Source organism: Amphiura filiformis, chromosome 12 (genome assembly GCF_039555335.1).
Source record: "Amphiura filiformis chromosome 12, Afil_fr2py, whole genome shotgun sequence".
Taxonomy (NCBI): Eukaryota; Metazoa; Echinodermata; class Ophiuroidea; order Amphilepidida; family Amphiuridae; genus Amphiura; species Amphiura filiformis.
The window spans coordinates 41,636,051-41,660,360 of record NC_092639.1 but is presented as its reverse complement, the minus strand read 5'-3'; the positions used below and the strand labels follow the sequence as shown (position 1 = coordinate 41,660,360).

The window sequence follows — 24,310 nt, the reverse complement described above, 5'->3', positions numbered from 1 at the left end:
ACAAGCGTGCCTTGTCAGATTATAAGAACAAACTGACCTCTGTTATTCGTGCATCTAAAAAGCAGTATTACTGTAACTTACTTGATGTCCACAAACGTGATCTTAAAAAGACTTGGGGTGTCTTGAATGATCTTTTAGGTAATAGAAGGAAGAAGCCTTTGTCTGATTCTTTTGTCATTAATGGTTCTATTGTTTCCGATTCACAGCAAATTGCTGATGGTTTAAATGATTACTTTGTTAATGTTGGTCCCAATTTAGCTAGTAATATTCCTTCAACTCAAACAAAATTCAATGATTTTCTCAATTCAGTTCCATCACCTATGCATTCTCTTTTCTTATCTCCAACTGATGTTGAGGAAGTCGTTGATATTTGTTCTTCATTTAAAGCTGGTACTAGCAGTGGTTTTGATGACGTTAAACCAGACATTGTCAAGATTGTTATTGATTTAATTAAAATACCCTTATGTCATGTTTTTAATTTGTCTATCAGCTCAGGTATTGTACCAGATGAACTTAAAATTGCACGTGTCGTTCCCATTCACAAATCTGGAGATGCTACTTTATGTAACAATTATCGTCCTATATCTGTTTTACCTGTGTTTTCCAAAATTTTTGAAAGTATTATTCATAAAAGATTGTATAAATTTCTTGAATGTCATAATTTGCTTCATAATTGTAAAAAAAATTTAAGAAAAAAGCTCTCCTCTTATATGGCACTCATTACCGCCTATGATAAGATTGCTACAGACCTTGATAAAAGATTACATACAATGGGCATCTTCTTGGACCTCTCGAAGGCCTTCGACACGATTGATCATCACATTCTTCTTGATAAACTACATCATTATGGTATCAGAGGAAGTGCCTTCGAGTGGTTCAAGAGTTACCTTACCAATAGAACTCAGTATGTTTGTTTAGATGAATGTAACTCATCATATCGTAATATAACATGTGGTGTGCCCCAGGGTTCAGTCTTAGGCCCTTTACTTTTCATCATTTTCCTAAATGACATTGCTTTTTCTTCTGATAAACTTGCTTTTGTAACCTATGCAGATGACACAAATGTTATTGTTTCGCATGCTAACCTCCCTGATTTAATAACTATTGTTACCCAGGAATTAGATAAGCTTTCTGTATGGTTTAAATCAAATAAGTTGTCGTTAAATGTAGACAAAACAAATTACATTATGTTTAAAAACAGGTATAGCAATCGTGTGTATAATGATTTAAATATTTTCATTGACGGAGTCAAAATCTCCAGAGTTTCCCAAACAAAGTTCCTTGGAGTTCTCTTAGACGAGTCTTTAACTTGGTCAAAACATACTTCAAATGTTGTTAATATTTTATCTAAGTATTGTGGTATCTTGTATCGCCTTAAAGAAGTTCTCCCTTCCAAAACATTGTTTTCATTATACAATACTCTTGTGCTTCCCCACCTATCTTATTGCAATTTAATTTGGGCAGATTCAAATAACACCAATCTCCACTCAATCCATCTAAAACAAAAAAGAATTATGAGGATCTGCTCGAATTCTCACTGGCTCGAGCATACTCCACCTTTATTTAAGAATTTTAATACTCTGACTATTTATGACATCCACAAATTGACCCTTTGTTCATTTATGCACAATTATGCTTCCAATAACCTTCCTGTTAATTTTGCCGATTATTTCATTCAAAATAGGTCCTTTCACAGCTACCCCACCCGCATATCCTCATTTTATCGTCCGTATAATTTCAATACTGATTTAGCAAGAAATACAATTAGAAGACAAGGTCCTCTGATTTGGAATACAATTTTGCAAGAGTTAAAGAATGCCAAATCACTGTATGTATTTAAAAGAAAATATAAGTCATATCTGTTGTCATATTACCAGTAACTTAATTGGTTTGTTTTATTTTATAACTTTTATTTTATAAGTTTGCTATATGCCATCATCACTGCCTTCACCTTAGTGTTTAGTTGCACATGTCCTGTCCGGTCCTGTTCTGCACTTACCCAGTCCTGTTCCGTGTTTGTAGTTGTCATGTTTTAGTAGTTATTTAAGGTAGTAATCTATAATTATCATCATTTGCAACTTCTAGGGTGACCATACATTTCGAGCCTTGCTCTTTTTGGTCTCCCCACCAATGTTTTCCTTCATTATTTGGATTGTATAATATTGTATGGTGAAAATAAACTGAACTGAACTGAAAAGACATAAAGTGACAACGCCTAGATTCTTTCCGAATCATCTGACATGCCTGATTGAACAAACTCTGAAACGCCTTTGTTAATCGAAAACAATTACGATATCGATAAACGCTTACTCATGTATACTTCACCTCTGTATAGAAAATACATGCATGATCAGGAGTAGGTCCATAGTACTATCAGAGGATGTTCTCCTTCATTCACAGTGCTATCATAGGTACACTTCGCCAAAACCATGTGGAAAAAATCCTAAGTTTGTCGCTTTTAAAACTGGACCTTCCTCTTATCAAATGCTTGTAATCAATTAAAATTATAAATTAACCCAAACATGGTTTTTAAATTAGGGTATTTTGTACAGTATAGTTATATTTCCTATTTCATCCACAGTGCTATCAGAGGTAGTTCTACTCTACTTCATCCACAGTGCGATCAGAGGTAGTTTTGCTTCATCCACAGTTCTATCAGAGGTAGTCCTACTTCATCTACAGTGCTATAAGAGGTAGTTCTACTTCATCCACAGTTCTATCAGGGGTAGTTCTGCTTCATCCACAGTGCTATTTTATAGTAATCCACATTGCCGTCTGAGATAGTTCTACTTCATAAACAGTGCTATCAGCAGTAGTTCTACTTCATCCACAGTCGTGCTATCAGGGGTAGTTCTACTTCATCCACAGTGCTATCAGAGGTAGTTCTACTTCATTCACAGTGCTATCAGAGGTAGTTCTACTTCATCCACAGTGCTAACTTAATTCACAGTGCTATCAGAGGTAGTTTTACTTCATCAGAGGTAGTTTTGCTTCATCCACAGTGCTATCAGAGGTAGTTCTACTTCATTCACAGTGCTATCAGAGAAGTAGTTCTACTTCATACACAGTGTAACTTCATTCACAATGCTAGTTGAGGTAGTTTTACTTCATCCACAGTGCTATCAGAGGTAGTTTTGCTTCATCCAGAGTGCTATCAGGGGTAGTTCTACTTCATCCAGAGTGCTATCAGAGGTATTTCTACTTCATCATGTTCATCCACAGTGCTAACGTCATTCACAGTGCTATCAGAGGTAGTTTTACTTCATCCACAGTGCTATCAGAGGTAGTTCTGCTTCATCCAGAGTGCTCAGAGGTAGTTCTACTTCATCCACATTGCTATCAGGGGTAGTTCTACTTCATCCACAGTGTTATCAGAGGTATTTTTACTTCATCCACAGTGCTAACTTTATTCACAGTGCTATCAGAGGTAGTTTTACTTTATTCACAGTGCTATCAGAGGTAGTTCTACTTTATAATCCACAGTGTTATCAGGGGTAGTTCTACTTCATCCACAGTGCTATCAGAGGTATAATAATTATTATTATTATCAGGGATGCAAATTGTGCGGGAGCGGGGAGCACCGCTCCTAGGAAATGACAGTCAAAATTGAGGAAATAATGCCTTGGGAAGAAAAAAGAAAGAGAGGAAAAAGAGGGAGGGGGAAGAGAAGAAAAGAAAAGAGGAGAGGAAGAGGAAAAAGAGGAAAGAAAAAGATGAGGAGTGAGGTACAAGATGACGAAGTGGGAAGCAGATCTTAGCAAAAGATAACAAGTTACTTGGGGGCTGTGAGGCAGTGAAGCTACTGAATGGAAGAGAGAAAATCTTTAAAAGACACTGGTTGTGCAAAATCTAAAGGAATTAACATAATTGTTCAAGAAATAAGAGCAAAAAAAGAAAGATGTTGGTGTTAGAAATGGGTTATAATGCATATGAGGAAATTTACAATTCATCACCAGAAGAGGTATTCAATGTAATTTAACAGGAAAAAAGAAGTTGGGTGAAGGTAGGTGGAAACAGGGCACATATCTGAGGAAATTTATAAAGAGGCGGCAATCATATCTGAGGACATTCAAAGAGAGGCGGCAATGAGGACTTTATGGGATCAACAGTCATGAAGGAATTCAGTGTATCAATACTAATGCAAGTGAGGAGAGAACTGCATGGAAAATATTGAGGAAATGAAGATCCATAAAGCACTGAACAAGTTGTGCTCCCACTGACAAAAAATGAAAGAGGAAATGGGAGGAAAAGGAAAGGAAAGGGGGAAAGGAGTCTCTGTCCCACCAAAATTGACCCCAAACTATTGTAAAATACCAAATTTTTGCGCGCTTCGCGCACATTGTCCTCATAACTTTAGCCTGTTTTGGAAGTTTGAAGACTTAACATATAGAGTCGCTCTGAAAATACACGCTATGTTACCATTCTCATCTTTTGAAGTGGATAAAGCTATTTTATGTCTGGTATGATAGAGGAAATCTTGAGCCTAAAACCTTGCTCCTGAGGAAGAAATCACAATTTGCACCCCTGATTATTATAGTTATACTTTATTTTATAGTTATCCACATTGCCGTCTGAGGTAGTTTCATAAACAGTGCTATCAGGGGAGCTCTACTTCATCCACAGTGCTATCAGGTGTAGTTCTACTTCATCCACAGTGATTTCAGAGGGAGTTCTACTTCATCCACAGTGCTATCACAGGTAGTTCTACTTCATTCACAGTGCTATCAGAAGTAGTTTTACTTCATCCACAGTGATTTGATTTGATTGATTTTGATTTATTGATAATCCAGGCAAACTTACATACAATAGCAGAAGAAAAAAAGTGTTATCAGAGGTAGTTCTACTTCATCCACAGTGCTATCAGACAAACATGTCAGAGATAGTTCCACTTCACCCACAGTGTTATCAGTAGTTCTACTCCATCCAGAGTGCTATCTGACGTAGTTCTACTTCATCCACAGTGCTATCAGGGGTACTTATTTCACAGTGCTATCAGAGGTATACTATAGTTATACTTTATTTTATAGTTCTTCACATTGCTGTCTGAGGTAGTTCTACTTCATCAATGGTCCTATCAGGGGTAGTTCTGCTTCAACCACTGTGCTATCAGAGGTAGTTCCACAGTGCTATCAGGGCTATAGTCTATATGTCATCCACAGTCCACGGTTGTTTGATGTATATAGAATTGGCTTCATTATTAACTAAATGCAAACTATAGATGGCGCTATTTATCCTAAATCATATTATATTAATTTGCAAGGTTAGGTGATCAATACTGCCTTAAAACAGATGGAATAGGTGAAACAAGCAGCAAAGAAATTTTATAAACATATTTCATCAAAAAATAAAAGAAATTGGTTGTATTAAAAGCTTGAAAGAGTAATTATCAGTAACTAAATAGCGCCACCAATTTTGTTATAAATAGATACATTTTATCCGAAAAGCTTTAAAAAAAAATGCTGTAAAAGTGAATAATTTTGTAAAAGGGGAAATTTAAAGTTGAAAATGACTCAAAGGCATCTGCATATATTAGCATGATTAAGCCTAAAATTGGGTTGTACATGATGTTTTGTTTGAAAAACTAATAAATTAATGATCACATCAAACAGCCGTGAGTCTACTTCATCCACAGTGCTACATTTTTATCATCCGCAGTGCTATCAGAGGTAGCTCTAATTCATCCACGATGCTATCTGAGGAAGCTCTACTTGCACAGTGCTATCAGAGGTAGTTCAACTTCATCCGCAGTGCTCTCAAAGGAAGGTAGTTCTACTTTATACAGTGCCATCAGCGGTAGTTCTACTTCATCCACAGTGAAATCAGGGGTAGTTCTACTTCATCCTATGTGCTATCAGAGGTAGTTCTACTTCATCAACACTGCTATAAGTATAGGTTTACTTCATCCACATCAGGGGTAGCATCCACAGTACTATCAGAGGTAGATCTACTTCATCCACAGTGCAATCAGTGGTAGTTCTATTTCATCCACATTGCTATCAGAGGTAGTTCTACTTCATCCACAGTGTTATCAGAGGTAGTTCTACTTCATCCGCAGTGCTATCAGAGGTAGTTCTACTTCATCCGCCGTGCTATCAGAGGTAGCTCTAATTCATCCACGATGCTATCTGAGGAAGCTCTACTTCATGCACAGTGCTATCAGAGGTAGTTCAACTTCATCCGCAGTGCTCTCAAAGGAAGGTAGTTCTACTTTATACAGTGCCATCAGCGGTAGTTCTACTTCATCCACAGTGAAATCAGGGGTAGTTCTACTTCATCCAAAGTGCTATCAGAGGTAGTTCTACTTCATCCGCAGTGCTATCAGAGGTAGTTCTACTTCATCAACACTGCTATAAGTATAGTTTTACTTCATCCACATCAGGGGTAGCATCCACAGTACTATCAGAGGTAGATCTACTTCATCCACAGTGCAATCAGTGGTAGTTCTATTTCATCCACATTGCTATCAGAGGTAGTTCTACTTCATCCACAGTGTTATCAGAGGTAGTTCTACTTCATCCGCAGTGCTATCAGAGGTAGTTCTACTTCATCCGCCGTGCTATCAGAGGTAGCTCTAATTCATCCACGATGCTATCTGAGGAAGCTCTACTTCATGCACAGTGCTATCAGAGGTAGTTCAACTTCATCCGCAGTGCTCTCAAAGGAAGGTAGTTCTACTTTATACAGTGCCATCAGCGGTAGTTCTACTTCATCCACAGTGAAATCAGGGGTAGTTCTACTTCATCCAAAGTGCTATCAGAGGTAGTTCTACTTCATCCCCAGTGCTATCAGAGGTAGTTCTACTTCATCCGCAGTGCTATCAGAGGTAGTTCTACTTCATCCACAGTGCTATCAGTGGTAGTTCTACTTCATCCGCAGTGCTATCAGAGGTAGTTCTACTTCATCCACAGTGCTATCAGGGGTAGTTCAACTTCATCCACAGGGCTATCAGAGGTAGTTCTACTTCATCCGCAGTGCTATCAGAGGTAGTTTAACTTCATCCGCAGTGCTATCAGAGGTAGTTCTACTTCATCCACAGTGCCATCAGCGGTAGTTCTACTTCATCCACAGTGCTATCAGGGGTAGTTCTACTTTATCCAAAATGCTGTCAGAGGTAACTCTACTTTTTTGTTAGTACCGATGCCAGAAGATCAGTCGGGCTGGTGATGCGTTCAGGATAGAACGTGAAAAGTTCCCACTCAAAAACGTAAGTCCAGATTGTAGTTCAAAATATTATAGAAATCAATTGTTTTTTAAAAAGCTTTTATGGTGTTATGATGTTAACATAAAACATTAATCAAAACATGTATTTTTTTTATTTTACCGGGCTGTCATTTCAGTCGAAATATGTTTTTTTTACAAATCTTTTCGAAAGTGCATCATTTGGGCACTAAATGCCTAATATTTGGGCATTTTCATTGCATCATCAGCCGTGCCCCTCAAAAACAAATGCTGGTTCCGCCACAGGTTTTGTCACATTTCACACAGTAGACATTGCTGTAATGGGAGATTTGGAAGTACCTCCACCAATGGTAGATAATGGTATCACGGGTGGTTGCCAACGCCGATATCGATGGTCACCACAAAATAACTTGATAGAGGCTGTTCGAAACTGCTCACTTCTCAGCGAATATATGATAGGGTTTGCAGTGCTGTTTATATACAATAACATGCAGAACAGCGACCTCAGCTCAACACTTGGAGTCCATGAGTCACCTAAGTAAATGTCTGTAAGAACCATGAAACTTATAGGCAACCATGCAAGACCAGTGAAGCCTAATAAGATAAGTAAAGTTTTGACAGATTTGAATTCTATTTTCAGCCAATGTTTTGACGATACATCAGCTGTAGCTGTTGATGAGCGAAGCTTCTCCAAAACGAGGAGAAATAGTTTACAGTATATAAAACACATTATAGTAAATGGTAAAATTGCGTTAGCGTAGAGTAGAAATTGCAAATATGCGCTGTGAAAAACTTGATTAAAATCCAAACAATCGAACTCGGATCCGCTTTGTACTATGTTATTTCCTGCCAATGGTAACACTATAGTTAGCAATATCGTATATATCCAAATCACAGCAATGGCGATAAACGTAACACGGGTTGTAGCAATATGTTGATACGAAAAAGGTCGAGAAATCTTCAAATATCGTTCAAATGTTACAAGCAGCAACGATAAGCAGCTAGTAAAGCCAGCAAACATAAAAGTATTCCACATCCCAAGACAGGTGTATTTATTCTCAAAACTCTTTGGCGTCAGAATGAACACCACTCCGAAGACCATTGATACAGACACAATAGCATCGGCTGCTGCGAGACTCATCATCAGGTAGTTGGTTACTGTTCGTAATCTCTCAAATCGTACCACAAGAAGGATGACTAAACCATTGCCGAAGAATATGATGACTGCAAGAATGAGAGTGAATATCAATGATCCGATGACACCAACAGAAAGGATATCTTCTTCGTCATGTCCAGATGTAGTTGGTTCTGGTGTAGATACAGAGATGTTGGGTTGCTGATGATTACTGCTGAAATTGAAACCCATGTTGTGATTTGGAAATTTTGGTTAGTAAAAGCACAGATCCTGGAAATAAAAGGGATTTCAGGTCCACCTTTAATTCCGCTAGTCCAAAATGAAATTAACTGAGACAAGACTTAAATGTTCAAGGATACGGCAATATTAAATTTTCACTTTGAATAGAAAATGTTGGCTTGCATCAAATTCACAGAACCATACTTTCAGCTAAATCATGGTAAAAAAAACCCGAAATGTTTGTATGGTAGGCTTAGTTTATCCATTAGTGTTCAATATTGAGAGTAAAAAATAGTTAATAGACGGATTTACGGAAAAAAAACCGAAATGTTTGTATGGTAGGCTTAGTTTATCCATTAGTGTTCAATATTGAGAGTAAAAAATAGTTAATAGACGGATTTAATGTGTTTGTTTCGCAACCAGAATTCTTCATTTTACTTCAGGTAATGTCAAGTTCAAAAATGGACTATTCGAGTTGAAATTCATACACTCCCTGTTGAAGACACGACCTTGATCTCTCACACAGAGAATGTAGATATCATATGGAATCACCCATTCAGGTAACACCGTTTGAAACTCAAGGTCATGTCTTCTGTAGGGGGTGTATGGATTTCAACTGGCATAGCCCAATCAATCAGGGAATACACGGTTTCCTGACTTCAAAAAGAGAAAACGCAATTAATGCTGCCAGCGTGCAAAATTCAATAAAATTTACGCCAATTCTGTGTATACCAACGCAACAAACCATTTTACTCAGCCAACGTATCTCTCTCGATGACCATTGTTGTACAAGGCTCACTCAATCATTTAATTAGGTACTGGAATCGATCAAATTCGGAGTTGAAATGAGCAAAATTGTGAGCTACACCTTTTCATTTTAAAATTAATTTTCGCGTCCAGATGAACAGCATTGATTTTCATTTTCAGTAAATATGAGACGAAAACCATAATGCTTGATAATATTTTGTTTAAAAATCCCAGTGTTAAATGTAGGCGTGAATTTAGGCGTTTAGTGTAAGATTTTCGATTTTGGCAGGCCTGAACTTGGCCCTTGAGCATTTTGGGCGGTCAACTTTTTAGCTTTTCAAAATAATAATATAGTTCGCTTATGATAGATTTTTTCCAACTTGCACAGGCCAAGTTCAGGTCAAAGCCACAATTTCATGCGCAATTTTAACACCAGAATTTTTAAAGGTATATTCAAGCACTATGGTTTTACATGAAATTACTGAAAAAATACAGTTTTTATTTGACTGCGAAAATTAATTTCAAAGCAAGAAGGTGTATATATATTTCAGAATTGTGATGATTTCAAAATGTATCAATCCACTTCCAGGCTCGAGCACGACTACTAGGCCCTACTACGCAAAGCAATATCCTTCAAAAATTGTGTCTTACCTGAGGACACTATTTTAAGACGCGACTTTGAAGCCACTTTTTAGCCATGTCCTTATGCAAGTCATGTCTTGCATGGAGACATGGCTTGTGGAAAGACAGGACTTTGAGCTATATCCTTATCCAAGACATGAATAGCTACAAGACATCAACAAAGTATGTAGCTAGCCTTGAGTTATGTCTTAATTATAGGATCAGAACGGGACATGTCTTACGAGTCATGACTAACTACAAGATATGTGGTTATGATATGTGACTTGCACAAAGACGCTAAATTAAGACATGTCTTCTGAAGACATGTCTCCATGCTAGACACAATTTTTGCAGTGAGAGAGTGCAGAGAATTAGTTTAGCCAATCTGGTTTAGCCAACATGAAACGTGACTATAGACGCACTGTTATGACGAAGAACACACACAATTACACAATTCAATTAATTACAGGTACACAAATTGGTTGGATGCTAAACTTAATTTCATTTATTCCTGTTTTTGCATAACTATTATTTAATTTTAACATGATCGAAAGGAAGAGTAATGTATGAAATTGCAAAAATGTATCAATTTAGCGAAATGAAAAATACGCTTGGATGTACATTCATTAAAAGTATCAAATAAAATTGCCCTTTTGTTTGTTTGTTTGTTTATTTATTTCTTCTTTATACTGGGTCCATATTCAGGGGAAAATTTAAGTATTCCCCTGTTCTTCCATATGGCCCATATGACCTTTTTGTGGTATACATGCGTTAAGTTTTTACCAGTGACGTTTTTAACAATAAAAAATATATATTTAAATTTTCATATAAATGACAATACTTGTATGCTCTCCCGGAAAGACACATTCTTAGATATCGAAATTTAATTGAAATAGAGTTCTGAACGGTATGTTGTTAAAAGCGAACCGGCCGAAATTTCCGGGAGGGCAATAAAGGTCGAAATGGATCTTTTTGTAGCGATTTCATCATCCAGTTAAAGCAATAATGTATGATTTCAGTCAAATTAATATATTGTTTTCCTTTGCCAAAAGAAAAATATATATATTACATAATGTTAATAACAATTGTCAAGGAGCTTTTCTGATCATTAAACCAAAATAAAGAGGTAAAATGAACTTAGCCGCTTAAGGTTATTAATTATTTTTAACTGTTGTGATTTGGTAGTTCACAGCATCTTACGAATGGTAGTGAGCTTTGGCAAAAACTGCATTGCTCAATTCATAGCGAGTGTGTAGAAGAATTAAAATATCACAGATATACTTTTATAGGTGCTGCGGTTCTTGAGTTCGTTGTAAAGAGGGCTGAAACAACAACACTTTTGTAAAACGTACATAACTCATTGACAACAATAAATTAAGCAAGTTTGCAAAGTATACGATTTGTAGAATGAACTTTTGCAAAACATCAAGGTGTTATTTTTCAATAGGCCTAATATATTGATCTAGATAATGAAAATTGATTTTTAGGTTGCTTCGACCAACAATACCTCGTCTACCCTTAAATGCCGGTTAATGGTTTTATTATAAAACCTAAATCTTTCACATGGTATTTCTTACACCGTTGGGCATTACAATCATGCAAAAAGTGGAAATTCAGTAAAAATTGAGAAAAAGATTGAGAATCACCCCTTTTGATTATTTTGTTTTATTTAAACGTAAAAGTGTATTTCTACATAATTAAAGAGTATAATTGTTGGTTATGCTCAAAATGTCAAAACTTGTTTACCACAGAACTGTTTACGGTATTTTACAGACCGACACGTTTGCTCTGTTCAGCGGCTCCATTATTGGGCTATTTCAGTTGATATCCATGATACACCCCTATGGAAGACATGACTTTTATCTCCTAAACAGGGGTGTAGATTTCAAATGCAGTCACCAATTCATGTAACCCCATTTGAAATTCCCACTCCCTGTGTGGGAGATTAAGGTCATGCCTTCCATAGGGGGTGTATGGATTTCAACTGGGTAGTCCATTTCAAAACCAGGGACAATAGCAAAAGATTCCTCTGCAAATACCTACATGAAGTAGTCAGAATTAAGGGATTGGATAGCAATGTTTGCGCTAAAATTTTAGGTCTTTTGGGGGAAAATGTATATCTAATTTACAAAAGGTCAACATTTTCAAATGATGGATGGCTTTTCCTCACAGCTACGTAGGCCTACACTTTCAGTACATATCATGAGATTTATAAACTTTACTTCGAGGACTGTTAAATATCAAAAATATCAAATTTTAATAATTTGCCATAAAATTTCTATTATATCGCGAATTCAAACAAATTTAATTTATTATCTGATATCATCAGGGCATTTCTCATATTCAGAATGCAATTTGGCGTGTCTGGTGTGCTCTCAGGTCAAACAAAAATAGGCTGTGCAAACGTTACTATCCGATTCCTTAAGAGACATGATTAATGTCATCTTTGTGACATCAGATATCATTAGATCCCAAATGTAAAATTGTCCACGTCTATACCACCACCAAGTATATTATGTCTACAGAGAAGAAGCGGCGGCGGCTACATCTTACAACTGATTTTAGTATATGAATTTCAAAGTTTACATTATCTAGGAGAGAAGAGGTTAAATTATTTTGTATAATCTTGAATGTTTGAGAACATTATAGAATGTCAGTAGGCCTATGTGTCTTGCTGAAGGCTGAAGCACACCACCATGGTAATCATCAGAACTCAAGCAGATAAATGCCGCCACCACACGGTCGGCCTTCCAAGCTTCATAGTTCCCCTTTAATATTCTGAGACTCCTGTATGTAAAGAACAAATCATTTGTAATACCGTTAGTTTTATTTTTAAGTATAGTCTATAGTTTTTCAAGCATTGAATTCATATTTTTATTCCGTTTTGTATTTTAGTATAGATGATCCGCAGAAGGGAATGACTTCATTGACACGTGATCAACTATGATTTACTACGATTTATAAAATATATAATAATAATTTCTTGTTTTTCTAATGTTATAGATAAAAACATATACCTTGCGTATTTTTATTTTTATTTTAATAAACACGAGCGTAAAATAGTTCATAATTCATAAAGTTTCAATTTAATATTCATAGAACGAGCCTAATAACAGTATGCAAATGAATATGGGTGGAGCATGAGCAGTGATTAGTGCCAATGGGGTGTGTTTGTGGTGGTGTGTGTGCAGTGGCGTAGCCAGTGGGGGAGGGGGCACAACTTCCGTCGGCAAAATATATTTCCGTCGGTACATTTACAAGTTGTGCCCCCTCGATTCCAAAATCCTTGCTACGCCACTGTGTGGGGGTGTGTATGTGGAGGGGGTGGGGGCATCGGCCTGAATTGATCATGTTGATAAAGAGGGGATGAGGAGAGTGTGTAGGAGGTACATTGTGGGGTACTTTTAAGTATGGGTCAAAATTGTGGGCGTATTTCGACATTGCGGGGGTATGAAGACATCTGCAAATGGCATTTTAGGGCCTCTAGAGGGGGTAGGTGTAGGTCTTAAATATACCACCAGAGTGACACACTGTCACATGCCACCATCAGCCACTATAGGAGTATCAACACACCGTTTAATACCCCCATAATGTATGTTCATACTTTATATATATATATATATATTTATATTTGTATGACAATGTCATGTTGTACCAAAAACATACAACATACACGAACCCTATGGGGGTACTCCACAATGTAGCTCTTGCGGGTATTGGTGAACAAAAAATGGGCCATTTTGCCAAAAGGTTCCCCCCCCCCGATTGACGACCATGGGCTGACCCTTTGACCTTAAATTTGCGCAATATTGGGCACGTTTTGATTATTACATGAAACTTCAAGGATTAGGACTTTTTACGCTGCTTTTTTGTAAAAGGTTAAAAAACTATTTTACAAAAGACCATTCAATATTTACGCGAGGGGGGAGTTTCAAGAGGAAAAGACATACACGTATTATTTGCATGCGGGAACACGATTCACCTTACCTTTTCTACAGATGAAGTCGGACTAGTCGTAGCCAATTCATTCTCACCATCAGTCACATGACCGATTGTAATAATGTTTAGTTCTGTTCGTTTTTTGGTCATTCTGCTTGAAACTCGGTTGCCTTGGTACAATAATCTATATGAAAAGTAAAAGTAAACGTGCAAGTTAAAATTAGGGAGAATACCAAAGAGCTATCATTTTCTACCAGAAAATATGAGGGTTGATGCACAACTTTTTGAATGATCTGAGATGCAGAGATTTTGGTATATAAATGTTTCGTAAAAGTGCGTGATTGACAGCCTCATCTCCCACGTTATCTTATCAAAATATAACTTTTGGCTGAAAAGAGCTCAAAAGTTGTTCAAATCTGGTCAAAAATAAAAAATTGCTTCGGGGTGCCAGAAACTCTCGCTTCACCTCTTGTGCCAGGGAAAATTTTAGTAAAGGATGATGGAATAAAAAAAAATTAAAAAAACACGAGGAACCCAGAGAAATGGAGTGCAAACTGTTCAGCACACGATTAAGAATAAAAATGTAAAAGGAAATTGTGCAGACGTATACATGGAAGCCCCTAAGCCCCATTTGAGGCTTTTCATCAGTCCAGATACCTCGACCTGGCGCTCACTGCAAAAAAGTGTTTAGCGATTGAACACTTTTTTAAACACATGGTTGCAATCACTTTGTAAACAATCATGTGAACCTGTTTAGAGTATTGGATGATCTATACTGAGACAAAGCCTGGTTATTCCTTCATGCAATTTTACACGAAATTAGGGTTAGGGTTAGTTTAGAGTTAGGGTTAGGGTTAGGATTAGGGTTAGGATTAGGCTTAGAGTTAGGGTTATGATTAGGATTAGCTTACACGAAATAATTACATGATGGATCGACTGTACGGACCCCTTGCAATTTCATTGTACTTTCCGTTCGAAAAAAAAAATGAGGATATTTTGAGTTATTTGGTTAACACATTGTTTTTTGGCATTATTTTTACCAATTTCGAGGCTGCGCTTTTAACCTTTATTATGTATATTGCCAATTATTCGAGAATACAGACCGACAAATATTTAGGGTTGAATGAAATTAACTTAATACTTGTTATTGACTAGACGTCAGAGAGGCTGATAAGGGCCAATGATTAACTAAACGTATACGATATAGAAGAATATCTGAATATTGAAAGCTATTGAAGAATTGCTACAGGACAAGATATTTTGACAAAGCATAGAGCCTCAGGGTCTAAGGACAAAGAATAGAAAAGTCAAGAGTAGGCGTGCAATTGTCATATATATTTCATTTCCAGGTCAGAAACATGTAAGGATAATGGACGAGGATCATGCCATTTATAAATAATAATGGGTGTATACTTTCACAAACGGCTACAAACAATCCTATAATCCAATATATGGGCCCTGGTTTTGACAAAAATGACAAAAAATGGGTTATTCTTTAGACATGGGTCCATGTTTCAAGCCTTGAAATAGCACAAATTAAGCCGTTTTTGAGTAACAAAATGACCCTTAGCTCGAGCGGCACATCCCAGTCCAAAATAATTCAAGTATACGTCCATACTTTATTACCATAAAATGGACAATTTGGCATCAAAAGAAATCTCTTTTTCTCATACTAACTATAAGGGCCATTTCATGATCCATAGCCTCATCCCACAATTTGCAAAAAAAAATGAGATTTTTTATATACGGAAACCTCTAGCTACATTATGTTTGTGTCCAAATTGGACCTACCTATTTAATCTAATAAGGGTAAAAATTCCTCACAGCGCAGAATATGGGTAGGTTGGGTCGTCTTTTGTAAAGCTGGCTACGGGTCTGAACACCTTGGCCAATGACAATTGCAATAGGCAACATTATCCGAACCACAAAAAACCCCGCATCATAATGGGCGAGCAAATAATAAGCCGTCACAATTGTGACAGACTGCAAAAAGAACTTAGGTGCATGAAAACAAACATCACTTTCATTTTTAAGTTGAAATTGGGTGTACAAATTTTAAATACAACATACCTGTGTTTTCTTCTACAGAGATATGCCTTATTCAAGATCACACTTTGGTTTGGTATTGTTCCTTTCTAAAGTCAGACCATTAAGCTTTACCTGTCGGCTGATACGTCACTTCGATTGAACGTATGGAACGCAGATGCAGGGTGCATATAATACGTACGCAATGCATTGGACCATTTAATATTGAAAGACACGTGACCTTATATCTACTAATTTTTTTTTGTATCTTTCCACAGAGCACACAAGGTGCCCTGTGTATTTATTTATCAAACATGATCTCAGTTATACATAGTTATATAAGCCACAATTATACAAAACAATTACAATAATATTACATTGATGACAGTAACTGTTATTACATATTTAGAGAGTTCCATCTTTTATTCCATTCATACATTTTACCTTTATTGTTTGCAATGTGTTTTTCAGTCTCGGCGACATTATTAAGCATACAATTAAAACCTTGTATGTCCAGCTTATTTTTATTACATCTTGCATTATAAATAAACTTTTTCCCCTGAAGAACAACAAAATTATAATGACAATAATCAACATCTAATATGCCCATCAGAACATCCTTCATGGTAAGACTAACTCTTTTTTTAAAGATATACTAATATAGGTACGTGTAAAATATATATTTTTTAAAAAAACTAATAGGCCAAAAGAGAGAAAAACCAACATGAACAGTCTTTACAAAAACATAAACACATCACAAGAAAAAAACTTTGTACCAATAAAACTTACTTATAAAAATTACATGATTGTTTACTAAGTGTTTTGTCAAAATAAAAGATGTCCATGACTACATGGCTGATCCACAGTGCTATCAGAGGTAGTTCTACGTCATCAACAGTGCCATCAGCGGTAGTTCTACTTCATCCACAGTGCTATCAGGGCTAGTTCTACTTTATCCAAAATGCTGTCAGAGGTAAATCTACTTCGTCCACAGTACTATCATTAGTTTTACCTCAGAGGATGATTTAAGCACTTCCCACCACGCCACTGTGTTGACTTGCGGTTAGCACAGCTGTGTGAGTGAACATGACACCACTGCGCGCACATTGCATTGACGGACATGGTTAACTTTGAATTTGGACTGATATATTTACAATAAAAACGCATTCACAATGCTAGTCGATTTCACATTTTATGTTACCTACAGAAGGTGTGAATTATCCTTCATGCATACATCACTTTAGATCTGAAATCGACCAAGTAATAATGACACACGCACAATTCTTAAACAACATCTTTTGCACAGAATTCAACGGGATTTGAAAAGTAAAGTGGCAGTTGAAACTCTGGTGATAACACGTTTGCAGTGCATGATGGGGCTTCCTTAAATCATCCTCTGGTTTTACCTCATCCGAGGTGCCATTAGCTGGGAGACCGGGAGTTCTCTATTCAAAATATTCATACAATTTTGTTAGTACCGATTCTTAAGTAGAAACCGCCAGAAGATCAGTCGGGCTGATGATGCGTTCAGGATAGAACGTGAAAATTTCCCACTCAAAAACGTAAGTCCAGTTGCCTAGATTGTAATTCAAAATATAATAGAAATCAATTGTTTTTAAAAAAAATTTACCGGGCTGTCATTTCAGTCGCAATATTTATTTTTTTACAATTCTTTTCGAAAGTGCATCATTTGGGCACTAATTGCCTAATATTTGGGCAGTTTCATTGCATCATCAGCCATGCCCCTCAAAAACAAATGCTGTTTCCGCCACTGGTTTTGTCTCATTTCACACAGTAGACATTGCTGTAATGGGAGATTTGGGAGTACCTCCACCAATGGTAGATAATGGTATCACGGGTGGTTTCCAACGCCGATACCGATGACCACCACAAAATAACTTGATAGAGGCTGTTCGAAACTGCTCACTTCTCAGCGAATATATGATTGGGTTTGCAGTGCTGTTTATATGCAATAACATGCAGAACAGCGACCTCAGCTCAACACTTGGAGTCCATGAGTCACCTAAGTAAATGTCTGTAAGAACCATGAAACTTATAGGCAACCATGCAAGACCAGTGAAGCCTAATAAAATAAGTAAAGTTTTGACAGATTTGAATTCTATTTTCAGCCAATGTTTTGACGATCCATCAGCTGTAGCTGTTGATGAGCGAAGCTTCTCCAAAACGAGGAGAAATAGTTTACAGTATATAAAACACATTATAGTAAATGGTAAAATTGCGTTAGCGTAGAGTAGAAATTGCAAATATGCGCTGTGAAAAACTTGATTAAAATCCAAACAATCGAACTCGGATCCGCTTTGTACTGTGTTATTTCCTGCAAATGGTAACACTATAGTTAGCAATATCGTATATATCCAAATCACAGCAATGGCGATAAGCGTAACACGGGTGGTAGCAATATGTTGATACGAGTAAGGTCGTGAAATCTTCAAATATCGTTCAAATGTTACAAGCAGCAACGATAAGCAACTAGTAAAGCCAGCAAACATGAAAGTAGTCCACATCCCAAGACAGGTGTATTTATTCTCAAAACTCTTTGGCGTCAGAATAAACATCACTCCGAAGACCATTGATACAGACACAACAGCATCGGCTGCTGCGAGACTCATCATCAGGTCATGGGCTATTTTAACGTGCCTCCTGGCACGTTCGTGCAGTGAGGATGAAAATCCGTGCAATGAGAATTAAAAATCCGTGCTTAAAATATTTATATACAATTCAAGTTTCAACCCGACAAATGACCAGGATATTAAAGAAGTTCATTTACAAAGCACGACTGATCAAGTTGAAAATCCTCTGCAAATGGGTAAAGTTTGTGGTAGTCAGTCAAACATTCATTTTGCGAAAAATTCAAGCAATATTATTGCCGTATACAACGCCTCTGGCGATGCCCATTACTCCATGATTTGTTGGTCACTCGTGAGGAAAAGCCTCGGGACGAGCAGATCAGTGATTTTGATGAATTTTGCAACATTGTAAAGAAGACAGTTTATGGTTTTGGAATCTTCACGAACGTTTTAGGTTTTACTGCCGATATTTTAAGCTAAGTCCCCAATCCACATAGCCTATTTCTATTGCGTGATCCTGTAGACGCTCCTGAACATAAACTCATCAAATCATTTGGGTATTTAACCTTTATGTGTATTGCTTGTAGACAATTTAACACCATGTTTATGAACTGATCAACATCTTAGTGTTTCATAGACAGTGCGTTTATGTTTTTGTAATAATACTTGTATGCAACTTTGACAAATTTTGTACAATTTGCAGATATCTTACATGCACTTTTGCGTGTCACTAAAGTTGCGAAATTTACAGCAATCTTATCACATTTTGAAAATTTGTTGTGTGATATTTTAAGAAATTGTAGGAATCTTTGTACACCTTTGTAGCATGTGTACCGTAAAATGGGGTAACTTCGGTCAGCGGGGTAACTTTGGTCGGTGAAATATATGTTTTTAAATGATCATATTTTCGTACACCAATATTGTTTTTAGTCATATTTGGTGTCAATTTGTTAAGAAATATATTTGGAAGAATTAATAGTCACTCATGTCCAATTTCCTCGAAATTTACGAAAAAATCAGGATTTTTGACCAAAAATGATCATTTTTTTACATTTTTTTCAGAAAAAATAAAAATTGATATTTGTGAGGAAGGATGTGTGCTTGATTAATTTTGTAAGGGGTCAAATGCAACAAAAAACAACAACTTGCCCATATACAGCGAAGTCCAATTTTTTTTCTTTTTTTTTCTTCATAGAATGTAATACTCTGACCAAAGTTGCCCCAAATGCGGGGTAACTTTGGTCAAGCTATTTGTAACCCCTAGGGTACCCTTACAAAATTATTAAAAAATCTTTTTCAACTTCAAGGTGTAGAAGGAATCCTAATGTCATAAAAAGAGATAATTAGAAATATACTTGGTTTTGTTTGGAAGCAGTGGTTTAAAAGCTCTGAAAAGTGCCCAAAGTTACCCCATTTTACGGTATGCGTTTTGCAGCTAGGTAAAAATTACAATTCATTTAAATGAATTTAAATCTATAAATGAAAACCTACCCTTCTAAATAACACATCCAACCAATTTCTTTTCTGATTAACATAAAAATTAATACCGTTTTTAAACATTTGTTAAACATAATATCGTTAACTTGACATTAGTGAGCCAGGTGTGTATTTCATCAAGCTGTAGCTAAGTGAAAATAATGACAAGTCAATTAAATGGATTTACATTTTGAATGAAAACCTACCTAATTAAATAACTCCCAGAATATATTTTTTATTAACATTTTGTAAAACATAATAGCATTAACTTGGTATTAGTGAACCAGGTGTACGTTCATCGAGCTGTAGCTAGGTTAATTTTTTTTAAATCGAGTCAAATGCACTTTGAAAGTTTATGTTTCGTAGATATTTAGTTTTGGTAGAAAAAACGTCATATCACAAAATAATGAGAATGGTGGACTAACGAACCGTTTGGTTAACATGCTTATTATTTGCAATATTCTTAATCGTATTACCTACCAATCATGTAAAATAGTCTTAGAAACTACAACACGTCCTGATACTCAAACATGTAAATGAGAATTGCAGATAATATAAATAATGATATTAAATGTTTAAAGTTAAAGTTTCAAAACTATAGTTTAAAGTGGAATCCCCCGGTTGAGGGCAAAAAATAACTTTACAAAATGGAATTAAGGAAAAAAAACCTTTCTTTTTGTTTGACAACAATCGGAGCTTTCATTCAAAAGTTATATTCAAAAATGTAACTTCGCGAGGCAAATTTTTTTAAATTAATTCTTATGTATTTTATTGTTTTCTCAAGCTGCGATATTTAACGTTTTTCCCTTTAAAATTTCAAATCTCAAAAAACAATCAAGCATTTGACCTCTAATCTTCACTATTATTTGTGATAATTCAAGTTTGTCTTTTCCAAATCAAAATTAAAGTAAAACAGTGTTTCTAAAATATAACAAAATCCTAAAAACAGTGTTTCTAGACTAAAATTCACTAAATTGCTGATATCTCGAAAACTTTTTTTCATGAACGCATGTCCACACGGAACACAATATCTCAAAAAGTATATGAGGTATGGACTTCAAATTTAAACCGAGTGTGGCTGATATGCAGGGTTATAAATTGAACTAGAAGTTTTTAATTCCAAGCTTGGGAACTATGTTATTCTAGTTCAGATTCAAGTCCTGTCTATGAAAAACACATTCCCAAAATTTCATTTCTATTGATAAAACACTTTTTGAGATATCATGTTCCAAAGGTCTCTACCTTTGAAATTTACCAAATCCAATATGGCGGCCGTTACCATGGCAACGTGTGATATGACCAACAATCTGAGTATTGGATTTGAATAAAAATTGTTTAAGGTATACATGCCACCTAGTTATGGGAAGTTTCATTCACTAAGTTTACCTATACAACCTTTAGATTCCAGATCACCCAAACCTGGGGGATTCCACCTTAACCAAGGTTAAATTCTTGGACCCTGTTTTAGTATAATATAAATGATAATACATTTAACAATACCACTATCATTAGTAAGGTATTTTAAAAGCAAAAAATAGAGTTACGCATTGTGTACTGGAACAAACAAACACATTGGGATCATAAATGAATGTAAACATAACAAGAGTAAAGGGACGATTAAAGGTGGTACTACACCCCCTGATAAATTGTGTGACTAATTTTGCATTTTTCTCAAAAAATAACTACGTCTGGTAACAAAGGTTATGTATATTATAGGGGCAACGAATCCAATTACTTCACTGAAATTTCAGTGATTCAAGACAAGTGGTTCATTATATATGTTAAGAAATGAGATACATTCTAACGGTACCTCTTTTCTTATTATTGTACCACTTGTCTTGAGTCACTGAAATTCCAGTGTAGTAACTGGATTCCTTGCCCCTATAATATACATAACTTTTGTTACCAGTGTGTTATTATTTTTGAGAAAAATGCAATTAATAGTCACGAATTTTAGGGTGTAGTACCACCTTAACCCACCCAAAAGTGTTACAATTAAAACTTAAGACAAACAAGTTAACAAATGTCAGTGTTAACTCCAGATAAAATATCGGAGAATGCACCGACATAGGAATCGAACACGCGACCTTCCGCGCAGCTAAGACATTAGGGTATACAATATTATGCACAACGTATTGCCCAACAGGCAACACTGGAAAAGAAGATCAAGAAATGATGCTTAATCACCACTAGCACTGTAGCAAATAATTTTACATGTTTAAAGTAGGATATACTGTTGTGTCATGGTAAACCACAACAAACAAACGCATTGGGGATCAATTTCATGATACAAGAGGAAACTGAATATGTGAATAAGCGTAAATAGAGAAAGGAAAATTTGCCAGGGGAGGGCTTAAGGGCGCATTAATAAATACGGTACTAGCCTCCCCCACCAGTTGGTTGATAGATTGTAGAATGTTCCCGGGGCGACCGCCAGTCCCCATGTCAAAGAGAAATATTTTACGCCACTGGTTTAGATTTAAAAAAAATATCATTAAATTAAGTAATTTAAAAAAATCTCATAAACTGGAGAGGAACACATCCCTCGAGCCCCCCAACACACCGCCCAAGTGCCAACATGTAGCCTGCTTGTGCGTTGAGGCAAAAGTACATGTAACCAGAACATTCCATTTGCCAACGTGCACTGTCTTTTCCCCCCTAAAATAGCCCCTGCATCAGGTAGTTGGTTACTGTTCGTAATCTCTCAAATCGTACCACAAGAAGGATGACTAAACCATTGCCGAAGAATATGATGACTGCAAGAATGAGAGTGAATATCAATGATCCGATAACACCAACAGAAAGGATATCTTCTTCGTCATGTCCAGATGTAGTTGGTTCTGGTGTAGATAAAGAGATTTTGGGTTGCTGATGATTGCTGCTGAAACCCATGTTGTAATTTGGAAATTTTGGTTAGTAAAAGCACAGATCCTGGAAATAAAAGTGATTTCAGATCCACGTTTAAGTCCGCTAGTCCAAAATTTAATTAACTGAGACAAGACTTAAATGTTCAAGGAAACGGCAATATTAAATTTTCACTTCGAATAGAAAATTTTGGCTTGCATCAAATTCACAGAACCATACTTTCAGCTAAATCATGGTAAAAAAAACCCGAAATGTTTATATGGTAGGCTTAGTTTATCCGTTAGTTTTCAATATTGAGAGTAAAAAATAGTTAATAGACGGATTTAATGTGTTTGTTTCGCAACCAGAATTCTTCATTTTACTTCAGGTAATGTCCGGTTTTAAAATGGACTATTCCAGTTGAAATTCATACACTCCCTGTTGAAAACACGACCTTAATCTCTCACACAGTAGATATCATATGGAATCACCCATTCAGGTAACACCGTTTTAAACTCAAGGTCATGTCTTCTGTAGGGGGTGTATGGATTTCAACTGGCATAACCCAATCAATCAGGGAATACACGGTTTCCTGACTTCAAAAAGAGAAAACGCAATTAATGCTGCCGGCCATGCCAGCGTACAAAATTCAATAAAATTTACGCCAATTCTGTGTATACCAACACAACAAAACATCTTACTCAGCCAACATATCTCTCTCGATGACCAATTGTTGTACAGGCTCACTCAAATCATTTAATTAGGTACTGGAACCGATCAAATTCGGAGTTGAAATGAGCAAAATTGTGAGCTACACCTTTTCACTTTAAAATTAATTTTCGCGGCTAAATGAACAGCATTGATTGTCATTTTCAGTAAATATGAGAAGAAACCCATAATGCTTGGTAATATTTTGTTTAAAAATCCCAGTGTTAAATGTAGGCGTGAATTTAGGCGTTTAGTGTAAGATTTTCGATTTTGGCAGGCCAGAACTTGGCCCTTGAGCATTTTGGGCGGTCAACTTTTTAGCTTTTCAAAGTAATAATATAGTTCGCTTATGAAAGATTTTTCCCAACTTGCACGGGCCAAGTTCAGGTCAAAGTCACAATTTCATGCGTAATTTTAACACCAGGATTTTTTAAAGGTATATTCAAGCACTATAGTTTTACCTGACATTACTGAAAAAAAACACCAATTATTTTTTATTTGACCGCGAAAATTAATTTCAAAGCAAGATGGTTTATATATATTTCAGAATTGTGATGATTTCAAAATGTATCAATCCACTTCCTAGCTCCAGCACAAATACGCATGATAATATTGGAAGTGATAGTTTTGTAATTATTTACTTGTATTTGCATGTAATAACTGGGCCATATGGAAGAACGGGGAATACTTAAATTTTTCCCTGATATGGACCCAGTATAAAGAAGAAATAAACAAACAAAGAGAGTGCAGAGAATTAGTTTAGCCAATCTGGTTTAGCCAACATGAAACGTGACTAGACGCACTGTTATGATGGCGAAGAACACACACA

General features: G+C 36.2%; 1 protein-coding gene and 2 long non-coding RNA genes across 3 annotated transcripts; all 3 read right to left on the bottom strand.

Moving 5' to 3' along the window:
- Positions 1-7,477: 7,477 nt before the first annotated feature.
- LOC140166818 (beta-2 adrenergic receptor-like) lies at positions 7,478-8,545 on the bottom strand. The gene has a single exon (XM_072190307.1). The coding sequence runs from the start codon at positions 8,543-8,545 to the stop codon at positions 7,478-7,480; it is 1,068 nt and encodes a 355-aa protein (XP_072046408.1).
- A 1,838-nt stretch (positions 8,546-10,383) lies between these two features.
- LOC140166211 (uncharacterized) lies at positions 10,384-12,552 on the bottom strand. The gene is made up of 2 exons (XR_011860830.1): positions 10,653-12,552; positions 10,384-10,551 (listed from the first exon to the last, which is right to left on the bottom strand). It is a non-coding gene; the product is annotated as an uncharacterized lncRNA (long non-coding RNA).
- Positions 12,553-12,564: 12 nt separating this feature from the next.
- Positions 12,565-16,060, bottom strand: LOC140166208 (uncharacterized). Its single transcript, XR_011860827.1, has 3 exons — positions 15,911-16,060; positions 13,889-14,024; positions 12,565-12,688 (listed from the first exon to the last, which is right to left on the bottom strand). It is a non-coding gene; the product is annotated as an uncharacterized lncRNA (long non-coding RNA).
- Positions 16,061-24,310: the final 8,250 nt, after the last annotated feature.